The 13569-nt window shown below is 37.1% G+C and overlaps 1 protein-coding gene across 4 annotated transcripts in view; it reads left to right on the top strand.

Moving 5' to 3' along the window:
- The window catches only part of TMCC1 (transmembrane and coiled-coil domain family 1), a 247828-nt gene that overhangs the window by 108777 nt on the left and 125482 nt on the right, over positions 1–13569 (top strand). Inside the window, exon 1 of one of the 4 annotated variants that reach the window (XM_049863432.1) lies at positions 8697–12819. The exons of the other annotated variants lie outside the window; for them this stretch is intronic. Within the exon in view, the coding sequence (XP_049719389.1) occupies positions 12781–12819 (39 nt within the window). The 5' untranslated portion in view covers positions 8697–12780. Of the gene's footprint in view, positions 1–8696; positions 12820–13569 lie in introns of those variants that run through there. 4 annotated transcript variants of the gene reach the window in all.

Raw genomic sequence — 13569 nt, 5'->3', positions numbered from 1 at the left:
ACTACAATGAGATGCCCTGACATATCCTCCAGAATGGCTAAATTCTAAAAAACTGACAATATCAAGTGTTGACAAGGATGTGGATGGAGCAACTAGAATTTCCATATATTACTGGTAAGAGTGTAAATTGGTACAATTACAGTGGAAAACTGTTTAACTATACTAAAAAAAAAAAAAAAATTTTTTTTTATACTAAAGCTGCATAATGCCTACCCTGAGTTTTAACAATTTCATTTCTAAGTATATACTTGAGAGAATACACATGTACGAGTTCCAGTACAGTGTACGAAAATTTTATAGCAGATCTGTTGTAGGTCAAAACCAGATACAGCCTAAATCCAAAAGTAGAATGAATAAAGTGTGACATAGTCATACAATGGAATATAGTACAGCAATAACAAAACTGTTACATGCAACTACATGGGTGAATTGTACAGACATAATGATGTGCAAAAGAAGCCAGATACAAAAAATTCTTTTATGTGATATTTCAAGAACAGGGAAAACTTAATTTATGATAATAGAACTTACAGTTGTAGTTACCTCTGGGTAAGGGGAAGGCCGTGAGGAGATTGGGAGCCTTCTGCGGTTGGAAATTTGCTGTATCTTATTATGAATATAAATGTTCTGTATTGCAGTATGTTTATGTATATGGCTGTGTATGTGTGCAAGCGTATATATATATATGTATGTATGTATGTATGTATGTATGTATATGTATATAGTTAGTTAGTTATGTACCAAAAGCCAAACCTGTTGCCATCGAGTCGATTCTGAGTCATAGCAACCCTATAGGACAGAGTAGAACTGCCCCATAAGGGTTCCAAGGAGCGGCTGGTGGATTCAAACAGCCGACCTTTTGGTTAGCAGCTATAGCTCTTAACCACTGCACTACCAGGGCTCCAGTTATACACACACACATGCAGATTCATCACTGTACACTTAAAATTTGTGCTTAAGTAATTTCAAGAAGCCATCTTCACAGAGAATCCAGTAGAAAATGGGTTTAAATTAAAATAAGGACATGTTTAGAGAAACCAATATCTTGAGCATAACCTCTGTAAGCGATGAGAGAGGGTGTGGAAATGCCATTTCTGAAAAATATCTGGTATAGAATAGGCAGTGAACTTGTTCTTTGTGTTAGTTGCCTGGATACGACAGAATTGTACCAAGTACATTCTTGAATGTATACTTTCTACCTTTTTTCTTTTTTTGGTTCAGTATGTATTTATTGCGTGTGATGCATGCCATTAGTTTTTTGGAGAAAAGAAATTCAAAACCCAACACTTCGCTGATGTAGAGGGAGGCAGACTTAATTTAGCATGTTTGAAAGAGCCATGTCTACTTCACCAGGGTAAAATGTTATTTGACAAGATTGGCTGCTCTTTAAATCAACAGTCACAATCAGTTATGTAGTTGAATACAATTATGTACTTAAATTTTTTGATCAACATTTTTTAACTTCATGCTGCTTAACAAATTATACTATTTTTTGGGTTATGTTGGCAGTGGCTTGGGGTTTTAATCTTGCTAGAAATTAAAAAAGAGAATTCTGACAGCTGAGATGGGGTCGTAAATAATTGCACAGGTTATTTAATCTGCTATTCAGGTAGATAAATGTAGTGTCTGCATTGTTATCTATGGTGGGATTGCCAAAAGAAATTAGTTTTTGTAAAACAGAAATCTCCTGTCACTTAAGGGGCCTGAATTGCTATAGGGAATCCTAAAATTTGCTGCATTATTGATTAAATTTGTTGAAAATAGATTTTTTTTCTTACTTGCTTTAAAGGCATACAATCACTAGGAGAATTCTAACTTCTGTAAAGAGAATCTACCATGTTATTATTTGTTAATGACCATGGGCTTTTCTCATTTGGACAATTTGCAGAAAAAAATTAGTATGTGCAATTTAGAAAGGAGAAATAACAGAATTTTGTTACTGTTTATGTTCCCATTCCACAAACAAAAAAACAAACAAAACCTGAACACTCAGGCTTATAACACATTGCCTTGTTAAGTCTGGAAGAACTAGGTTTTACTTAACGGCTGTTTCATACTCTGTGTTTGTTCTTTCCCATTGCACGGAATGCCCTTCCCTCTTTTTGTCCCCTTGCATAATTCCTACCCAACCTTAAAGACTGCAACTTTAAGACTTTCCTCGACCCACACAATCAAAGTTTATCACTTCCTCCTTTGTACCGCCACTCCTCCTACTAATTATTGTGCTATTATAACACTATATTGTATGACAATTGTTTCTCAAGTTTTCTGTTTCTTCACTAGATTGTGACCTCTTTAAGTAAAAAGTTTCATTGAATACTTAGCATGGTGGCTGGTGTTGTAAATGCTTGTTGAATGCATGAATGGAGGGAGGCTTTCTGAGGTGATGTGGTGTTGCTTAATGAAAGCCTGTTTATAGTTTTATTGAGTGGTACCTGGCACAGTTACTTCTCCTGAGTTATCAGAGGAAGCTAGTTAAAATCCACGGCAATGTTTGAGCAATAAGAGTCCTGGTGGTGCATAATAGTGAGCACTAAAGAGATAAGGGAAAGAGTTATAACCGTGTACTTCTGTATGCCAGGCTATAAGAAAACTCACTCATAATTTAAAGTATAAAAGTTTAGATTTTTAAAATGTAATAATTATTCACTTTACAAACAATTTACTACAGGAGTGTCTTAAATATGTTCTTTCTAGTGCATTTTAAATTATAGTAGAAGGAAATATGATGTACTAGAGAAAGCATTGTAGTGAATATTGGGCATGTTGGATTCTAGTCCCAAATCTGATATCAAATCCGTGATTTGGAACACGTTAGAAAACCTCTTTAGTTTAGGAAACTATAGCTTCCTTCTCTGTAAAAGTCTAGTTTGAATTACATGATACTCAGTTGTACAGAATTTTAAGATTAATTTATTTTAAAGATGTGTTTATGCAGAATTTTAAGAATGGAGCTGTTGAAAAGGGTTCTAAATATAGAAATCAGCTAAATTGGGATGATTAATTGAAATTCATAAGTATTCATATACACATACAATTATTTTATTCATCCAAAACAATTATGTTTGTATGTATATATAGTGAAAAAGCAAATAGAAAACAAAGTTTCTGTAAAAATAAAAATATGCATTTATACACACATAACAAAGCATCCAGGAAGATAAATATTAATGCTGTCTTTTGCGTGGGTTTATTTATGATAGTTAAATCAAGGAGAATAAAATAATATTTTTCCCCCACAAGGATGATGAAGAAAAACCTAAAACGTTTTGAAAACAAACTCTGCGTATACATAGAACCCATCTGCAGCTTTGGAAGTATATTATTGTTTGACAAGCATGTAAGGAAAAAGTATTGGGAGCTGGGGTCAACATGGCAAAGACAAGCTGTTTTCTGTTTCTCACTGTTACTGGGAACTACGATACCGATTGTAGAAAGAGGAATACAAGACTTAGCGACTGATGTTCAGCTCTTCTTTAGTCATGACTTGAGCAAGAGATTTTAATATAGGATGCATGGATGAGTTTTAGGGGATCCGTGAACTGTTAGGAATTTGTCAAGAATACTGGGATGTCCATTCATGTGTTTATCCAGGGACTCAGTCCTTAGCTTTTAAGAGATTTGCAAGAGGGTGCATGATCCCAAAAGGATTAAGAATCCCATGGACTAGAGCATTTGGTAGGGTTATGTCAGATAGTGCCTGTTTCATAGTAGATAATCAATAAAGGCGAAGTGAATTAATACCCATTGCTGTCGAGTTGATTCTGACTCATAGCAACCCTATAGGACAGAGTAGCACAGCCCCATAGGGTTTCCAAGGAGCAGCTCATGGATTCGAACTGCTGACCTTCTGATTATTAGTACAGCTCTTAACTACTGCACCACCAGGGCTTCAGTGAATTAATAAATTATAAAAAGTAAAAGTAGCTCTTAGTAAATGATCTGAAAGGGAATATAATTGTCTCTTTGAATCCTAAAGGAAGGCAAATCAAGTTGTACTCAACACTTACCGTGTGCCAGGTGTTTATAGGGATACTTGTGGAGACAATAAAGTTAGTGATATCTCAGTTTTCTGATTTGTCAGCTCAGAGTTGTTAAATAGCTTGCACAAAGACACCCAATTAGTTTCATTTGTATTTCCGCAATTACAAGTTGAATGACTCACCTGACAAGGAAATGTAGCTAAATCCTCAAATATTAGTTCACTGAATGCAGTGTATATAATTTGGCCAGTAAATGTGACAACTAATAAATGCAGAATTACTGAGAGACTGCCATTAAATCTCTGTAGTGACTTAGACAAAAAAAGCTGACTTGACTTCAAGTTATGTTTGAATTGGACTTTTTTTAATCCTAGGAAGTAATCATGAGACAAATAAGAGGTTAAATGGGTTATATATTCTTTTTCTCACTCTCTAGTCATTCTATTTAATTGAAACACAAATGTAAAATAGTATATCTTTTAAAAAATAATTTTTCAAAAGTACCAACCACATTGGGGAAAGTTAAAGTTTCTGATAATTAAAAAAGGAAGGCCTTTGTTAATCAGGTAATATTGGAAATATTTTAGATGTGTAGCTAAACTGTATGATATACAATTATATAGATAAATAAAATTCTATTTTTATTCATTTTTTCTTTATGCTGGCAACATAGTAGTCAGAGCCACAGGAAGCTATTGAAATTTAATTGAAATTAAATATAAAATTCCCTTCCTCAGTCACACTAGCCACACATCAAATGCCCAGGAGCCACATGTTGTTAGTGATTACCATATTGGACAGCACAGATACAGGGTATTTATATCATCACAGAAAGTTCTGTTAGAAAACACAAACTTAGAAAGTACCGATAAATTTGTGTGACCTAGAAAACTTCTTATTCTGCCTACAGGGCTGGTTAGACGTGCTGTTAAAACACTTCTTCAGTAGGTCAGTGGCATGTACTTGGCTTTGTTTTATAGTTTCTTAGAACTCCTTTGGAATCTGGAAATGGGTTGCTAACCTTTCAAATCTCAATCTAAAACTATTGTTTCTAGAACATTGCATCCACCTTAATGTGCATCAGAATCATATAGGGTTGTTAAGATGCAGAGTCTCATTTAGTAGGTCTGGGGTGGAACCTGAGACTCTGTGTTTCTGCCATGCTCTCAGATGATACCCATGCTGCTGGTGTGTGGTCTGCATTTAAGTAGCAAGGATTTAGAAAGTTTTTCGCAAATGATTGCCTTCATTGCAGAAATGTAGTTCATAGAAAAATTAAAGCCTGTACTGGATTCTAAGTAACATCATATTTCACAATCTCATACCAGTTGCCTCCCAGTCAATTCCAACTCACGGCTACCCCACGTGTTTCAGGTATAACTGTGTTCCATAAGGTTTTCAATGGCTAGTTTTTCAGAAGTAGATCACCAAGCTTTTCTTTGAGGTGTCTTTGGGTGGACTTGAACCTCCAGCCACTTGGTTAGCATCTGAACACGTTAACTGTTTTCATCACCCAGGGACTCCTTCAGAATCTCACTATTTCCCAAAATTTACTTGCTGGAATTGTCATTTGGTGTTTTGTTAGTTGTTAAACAGCGTAGACAAGTAAATAATATACATATGGTCACAAATGAGCATCAAAAGGAATAGGGTTGCCATCTGTTAAATTTCTTTGTATTCAAGTACAAAAGAAAATAATGTCATAGGCTTCAGTTTGGGAATGTGTTTGGGGGGAATACCACTTTGAGTCAAATGAATTATTTTAAAGAAACAATAATGTTTCTTTTAAAACGCAAATTCCAATAGCAGTAAAACTTGTTTCACAGCATCCTGAAGTTTAACAGATTAGACTTTTAGTTCAGCTCTAAGATTGGAATTCCAGAAACATACTCTTAATCATAATTGTACCACTAATTGTCTTTAGGAGCAGTTTGGGAAACTGTGGAATGGCAGAACAAACAATGAAATGTGTTCTGCTTGACTTCTTTTGCTAATAAACTTAATGAAGTTGAGTTTTTAAAGATGTATCATGAATGAAAGTAGTTGTTTAGACCTGACTTACAGCATGTTTCTTTCTTCAACATAATCCATGTCTCGTTAAGCAATACTTCAGAGAGAATTAGAGTGATCACGTCTATTGCATATTTCTAATAGTGGAATAAACACACTGAACTTTATGTATTTTTTTTTTAATTAATGGTAAGGATTTCTTTTCTACAATAGTCTGAAATATAAATGAAATACAGATTAATATTTTGGGGGCAACTATCTTTTTGGTAGCTTAAAAATGTATTATGAAATATTTCAGGCATTATCAAAAGATAAAGCATAATAAAACAAATACTCATTGACTTACTACCTACCTTAAGAAGTAAAACATTACAAATATAAATGAAGCCACTCAGCATGTCTGTGAGATTCGTCTATTTTCACTGACACGTAATATTGCGTTATTCAGATGTAACAATTTATTCTCCTGTCAGTGAACATTTGGGTTGCTTTTGGGGTTGTTATTTTTGTTTGTTTATTTGTTTTGCTACAGTAGTGCTGCCGAGAAGTTGTGGTGCACGTCTCCAGATGCCCACGGGCTAGAGTTTCTCTTAGGTATTCTTAGTTGTACAATGGTATCTTCAGCTTAACAAAATACTGCCAAGTTGCTCTTCAAAGCGGTTAATCAGTTTACACTCTTACCAGCAGTATACAGAGTTCTCACTGCTCTACATCTTTGCCAGATACCAGACGGTAATATTTTTTGTCAACCTCTTGGGTGTGGAAATACCACCTTGTTTTAATTTGCGTTTCCTTGACTAATAGTATCTTTTAGGATGACCGCTTGGGTTTCCTCTTCAGTGAAATTTGAAATGTGCCAGTTTTTTTTTGAGGATGGCTTTTCTTTTTCTTACTGATTTGTGGGAGTTCTCATATTTTGGATTAAAATTATTGAATATACATGTCATGGAGAGATTTGCATTAGTATTTAGAGTGCGTTGTAATTCAGGGACCTGAATTTAGTTATTCTAGGGGAAGTTTTTAATCTATTTTAGAATCCAGTGACTAAAATTATGCTTTGCTTATTTATTCAAACTGAAAACCTAAATAAAGTATTTGTATTTAAGCAACTGTTTAAGGAAGTTTGCTTTTAATTGAAAAATCATTTTTGATTCTCACTTTTAATAGATTGCTTATTTATAATTTGTTGTGGTTCTGCAAAAGTGTCTATGTCTTAATCCACAGAACATGTGAATGTTACCTTATTTGGTAAAAAGGACTTTGCAAATGTGATTAAGGATTTTGAAATGGGGAGATTATCCTGAATTTTCTGGGTGGGCCCAATGTAATCAATCACAAGGATCCTTATGAGAGTGAAGCAAGAGACTAGAAGTGGGTAGTAGGCGATGTGACGATGGAAGCAAGAGGCCATTGTCACAGGAAGGGGCCATCCATGAACCAAGGAATGCAGGCAGCTCCTAGAAGCTGAAAAAGTTAAGGAAACTGATTATCTCTTGAAGCATTCAGAGGGACTGCAGCCCTGCCAACACTTCGAATTTAGACTTCTGACCTCCAGAACTGTAAGAATAAATTTGTGTTGTTTTAAAGCACTGCCTTTGTTGTGTGCTGTTGAGTCGATTCTGACTCATAGCAACCCTGTAGGACAGAGTAGAACTGCCCCATAGGGTTTCCTAGGCTGTAATCTTTATAGGAGCAGATCGCTAGGTCTTTTCTCCTTTGGAGTTGCTGGTAGGTTCAAACCACTGACCTTTTGGTTAGCAACCAAGTGCTTAACCGTTGTGCCACCAGGGCTCCTTTTAAAGACTTAAGATTGTGGTGATTTGCTACAGCTGCAGTAGGAAACTAATACACCAGTACTTCTCAAGAAAAAACGGATAATTGGGGATATATGTGAGTGCGTGAATGAAAAAATTAATATGGGAGACAGAGACACACCCATCTTCAGGGACTTAGATGGAATATAGTTTAGTTAAACAGTTGTTTTTAGCTGCCGTCGGGTGGCTCTTAACTCCTGGGCACTTAATGTGTTACAGAGTAGAACTGCTCCATAGTGCTGTCTTGGCATAATCTTTGGGGATGCAGATCTCCAGGCCTTTTTTGTGTGTTCCAATAACACTTTATTTATTTTAAAAAAAAAAAAAGGCAGCAGGTCAGATTTAGAGAGCATACAGGCTGTATTTTATCAACTCCTGGATTAAAGGATAAAGATTATAGGATGTGATCCATTTATGTGGTCAGTGCAGAAAAGCATTTGATAAAATTCTACCCTCATTCATGATAAGAACCCTTGCTAAATTTGGAACAAAGGAAGTTGCCTAAATGTGATAAAAATGAGCAGTAAACATCATATTCAACTGAGATATCTTATGCTTTTGAATGAGAACTTAAAGATGCTATTGCCATTTATATTCAACATTTTACAAGAAATCCTAAAGAGTGCCAAAGGACATGAAAACAAAATAAAATGTGTAATGACAGATTTAATTATATTTGTAAATGTTTCAAGGACTTTTGAAAAAAATTACATTTTTAGAGTACAAAATTCAATACAAATATTAATAACGACCAAATTCTATGTCTCCACTTTTTACCTCTTGATATGACAAAGGCTTGTTAAAGTCTCCTACAAAATTTGTTTTTCAGTTTCCTCATCTAAGATGAGAGTGTTAAATAATGTGATATCATGTTATTTAGAGTATAGTGCACGTTGTGTATACCTGTTCTTTGATGCTTATATCCTCTCGTTTTAATACTTTTTCAAAATTGTGCTTTAAGTGCAAGTTTACAATTCAAGTCAGTTTCTCATATAAAAACTTACACATACATTGTTAGGTGATCCTGGTCGTTCTCCTTATAATGTGACACCACACTCCTCCTCTCCACCCGGTATTTCCTGCGTCCATTCAGCCAGCCCCCGTCCCCCTCTGCCTTTTCATCTCGCCTCTGGACAGGAGCTGCCCACTTAATCTCACGTATCTACTTGAGCTAAGAAGCATACTCCTCATCAGTATCATTTTATGTCTTATAGTCCAGCCTAATCTTTGTCTGAAGAGTTGGCTTTGGGAATGGCTTTAGTTTTGAGCTAATAGTCCAGGGGCCATGTCCTCTGGAGTCCCTCCAATCTCAGTCAGGCCATTAAGTCTGGTCTTTTTACTAGAATTTGAGTTCTGCATCCCACTTTCCTCCTGCTCCATCAGGGATTCCCTGTTGTGTTCCCTGTCCGGGCAGTCATTGGTTGGTAGCCGGACACCATCTAGTTCTTCCAGTTGCAGGCTGATGGAGTCTCTGGTTTATGTGGCCCTTTCTGTCTCTTGGGCACATATTTTCCTTGTGTCTTTGGTGTTCTTCATTCTCCTTTGTTCCGGGTGTCCAGGCCTTTCTTCCACGGAGCCACTGGGTGGATTCGAACCACCAACCTTTCGGTTAGCAGCCAGATGCAAACCACTTGGCGCCACCAGGCTCATTTGAATAGTCAGTAGAGGGCCTTTTTCTAAAGCTTCGTTTCAACAAGCTTTTCACTCATGGAGATGTCCCACCCATGAAGACAGTATTTTTTTCTGTTGAGGTTTCATGCCTTGTAGCCTTGCAATTTGCCACTCATGTTAACAGTGCTAATTTTTGTCTGCTTCCACAAGATGTGGATTTTCAGTCCCCAGCTATTGAAAATGACATTGTTTATTTGGGCCCTGGAGTAATAAGAAAAGGATAGCAGAGCTGTTGACTTTTCTCTAGGTTCCACATTTCTGTCTTTACTGCTGTTATTTTATAACCTTTGAGCTTGGTCTGTCATTTTTGTTAAAAAAGATGCCAGACTCCTCAGAATAGACCATATTTGGAGGTTCTGCTCTTTTCCCTAACAGCTCAGTTAATTGAGGATCCTCATGCACTCAAATGATTTTTAACAGGATTTGTTGCATCTAAACAATTAGAGTTTTATCTTTAATACCTAAAAATTGCTTAAGTTCCTGCTAGAGTGAAGACACCATCCTTTTCTTTGGGGGGGGGGTGTTTATAGTATATTATGCAGTAATATATGTATAGAAAAAAAACATACATTAAAATGTATGTATAAAACAATTTACAAATAAGAACTTTTTTTAATTAACCACATGAATAAAGATCTTGGGCCTTTGGAAAATAAATCCTACAAATTGCATATATAGTTCATGTATTTTATAAATATACAAAGTAAGTCTACTTTTCTTTACCAATCAAATAATTCAGTAATCAGTAAGATTCATAGGACAGTAAATTGAACACACACACACACCCCACATACCCCATCCCATTTTATGTTATTTAATTTTTAAAACAACACACTTATTTATTGGCTCACTCATATATTAGGTTAGAAGTCTGGAAACAAAGGGACTCAATTCTCTATTGAAGGTCTCACGAGCCTAAAATCAAGATGGTGTGCTTTCTGGAGGCCGTGAGGAAGAATCTGCTTCTGTGCTCATTCGGGTTGTTAGAAGACAACATCCCTTTAACTCCTAAGTTCTTTCTGTGTACCTGGCACTTTGAGGATTTTTACAGTATTCAGTTGATGATTGACATTTGATGTATACCTGGACTATTAGACTTTTGACATTTTTTGAATCCCTTTTCTCTTTTCAGATTTGTTTTAAGGCTATAAAGTCCTAAAACAATCATCTGGGATTCTAGTTGGTTTGCTAATATCAGAAACACCTCATGTTTAAGACAATATGTCTTTTTGTAAGAAACTTCGTTATTTCCACATCAGTAGCTGATTAATCCTTCCTGCATTCCCAGGAGAAAGGTTTCAGCATGCTCTGTTTCCTTCTTTGTGGGAGAAAAATGGAGGTACTGGTGCTCTTAACCGTTTACAAAACAAAAACACACAGAACTCCACGTCTTCGTCAACCTACTTTCCACTTGGAATTCAATTTCAGTCAGTTAGCTTAACTGTTCGGTTACATTACATACTCTGGTATGAAGGAGTCTTCACTTTCAGTCATAGTTGTTGATCTAAAAGTTTCTTAGCTTTGAAATTTCACAAAAAGTACCATTAAATTTACCTAACCTTTTTCTGTTTAAGGTTTTTAGAGTAAAATTTTATATTAAGTTTTGATTATAGTAATTTTTTTGAGCCTTGGCATCTTATTTGTTTGAATTTGGTTCATCTCTCAGCTCTTCCTAAGGTATTGTGAAATGTGTGTGTGTCATATTTTACATAATTTTAAAAAATTGTGCATCGCATTTGGTGGTAATTGGAAAACATTGGCAGGTGATATGCCCATAGCTGAGACAACTGCACAGGTCCCTATCTTTTCAAGTTAGGTAGTTTATCCATTTTTCACTTTTCTTGCCTGAAGGAAAAAAAAAAAGTAACACCTTTTGGTTTCCTCATGATAATATTATGGTTTTAGAAGAGGAGACTCCTATTTTACTCATCTGAAAAGTGGGGATATTAATACATATTTCACGGAGTTGTTTTAAGAAATCAGGGGGATAATAGATGTGAAATGCCTAGCTCAGTGACTGCGTATAGTAGGGCCATTCTAACAAAGGGTGTAAGACCTAATCAAGCTCACAAGGAATCGAGAGGCAGAGAGGCACATCGGGTTTGCCTGGAGTTGGAATTGGCTTGTCGGCTACTAATAACCAGTTAGGGAAAAAGTATTATATGCCAGCAGGTTCTGCCCTCTTCACTTATTATATTAAATTCATTTCAAAGTAGTAAACAGTTCAGAGAGGAACATGTATAGTAGAAAGTTTTATTTAAATGAAGCTTTATCTTTACAGTGGTTGTCAGGAAACAATCAAATAGACAGGAAGAGACTGACAAATGATGGCAAAATATATTTTTATCTTTGGAACTGTCCTCATGATTGTCATTTTCCATACCTCTTTACCTGCATTCGTTCACTCTGTGCTATTCTGACTCCAGGGCAGTGGGTTTGGTTTGGTTTGGTGTGTGGGTTTAAAAAAATTACATTGTTCCAACGAGAGAGGGCAGTTACCTCAGGAGGCAGCTCTGATTTGTTTAACTTTGTAACGAAGTTGAAGTCACCATGGGAGCATGCCTCTCAGCACCTGACAGTCATTCCTGAGGCGGGACCCCTCCCTGTGAATAAGAGGAAAAGCTCGGCCAATTACGTTAGACAAAGCTGCTGAACCCAGCTGGGAGGAGTTTCCTTCTCCGAGACCAGGGCTAGTGCAGTTAGGATTTTTGTATTTTTTTCTTTTATTCACGCCATTTCGCCCAGCAGATTACCTGAGGTGGAGGTGGAGAAGGTGTAGTTTTTTGCCGCGACACCTCCACTGGGAGGGCTTTAGGGGAGGAGCTGGTGCAGTTGCCAGCAGTCTACTTGAGGCAGATGCGCTCTTGACCCCAGCAGCCACTCCTCCTCCCCCACAGACCAGAACATCAGGTCTGTCCCCAAGGAGTCTCAGGTGGCACCTTGGCCGGCCGCCTCGGCTCACGGTTTGCTGGAAAGGGAAGGGGTGGTCCTTCGGTCTGGACCCCTCACAGCTGACTCACAGGAAGTGCTAGAAGAGCTTGGCACTAGGCGAAGCCGCTCCAGTATTCTGCCCCTCCCTCCTCCTTCCCGCCCGCCTGCCTGCCTGCCCAGACGTAGGCTTTGCAGTATCTCCATAGAACAATGAAGTGGTTCCAAGTTTGCTACGACTCCCAGCGAAATTCGTTGGGCTTATATGACAGTGTTCAAAATGTTTTGCCACCGACTTTTCTAAGACGCTGTTTTTAAAAAACAAAAAACTGTGCCTTCGTGGATTGCTTTGTCTGAAGATACTCAGGGTGACCATGGTTCAGCGCTTTAGCCTCAGGAGGCAGCTATCCAAGGTGGGTAGTTCTGTGTGTTTGTTTAGGGGAAACTGGTTAGCTTCGGGATGGCTTCCTTTTTTTCTTGAACTGTTTGTCAAGCCTGCCGTCTTCCAGTGCTAAGGAGTGGGGAGGGGGAAGCACTGCCTTTTGTTCTTTCATCTGACAGACACAAAGGTTTAAGGCTGACTGCTCTGGCAACCCCAAATTTTGTTTACTAAAAACTGGAACTGTCATCTGTGAATTGGGGAGAAGTTGTAGTTTCCTCCTTAGATATAATTTCCAGAGGTGTGCATGAAAGAGAGATAATAGTGGGTGGAAAGTATGTATTTAATTAGCATTTAAACTAGCAGTTTGTAACCCAAGATGAGAAAGCCTTACTGATCTGTGGAATCAGTGTTTTAATATAAATTTTAGTATTAAACTGGGAAAACTACCACAAACAGTTCAAAGAACCAGACCCCCATGAAAATGTGAAAATGAGTGGTTAAGAAACTAGTGTATTTAATGAAGTGTGTGAGAAGCAATTTAAAGGAGTTTTTAGTTAAGTGTCGGTTTTTACAGAGTTCTAATTGAAGAGCGGGTTTCATGTGCACAGCTTTTGGAGAAAAGTTCTCTTAATCTAAGAAAAGCAAACTTAAAGGCAAAGCACCCTTTTAAGAGGGGATGCTGATTTTAGGAATCAGCTCCGGCAGTTGCTAGTCCCCTCTTGATCAAGTCATTGAGGTTTCTTTTTAGCTGGTGCAGAAACTAGTTCAGAAAGAGATGTGG

Source organism: Elephas maximus, chromosome 20 (assembly GCF_024166365.1).
Source record: "Elephas maximus indicus isolate mEleMax1 chromosome 20, mEleMax1 primary haplotype, whole genome shotgun sequence".
Lineage (NCBI taxonomy): Eukaryota > Metazoa > Chordata > Mammalia > Proboscidea > Elephantidae > Elephas > Elephas maximus.
This window is presented reverse-complemented; position numbering and strand designations above follow the sequence as displayed.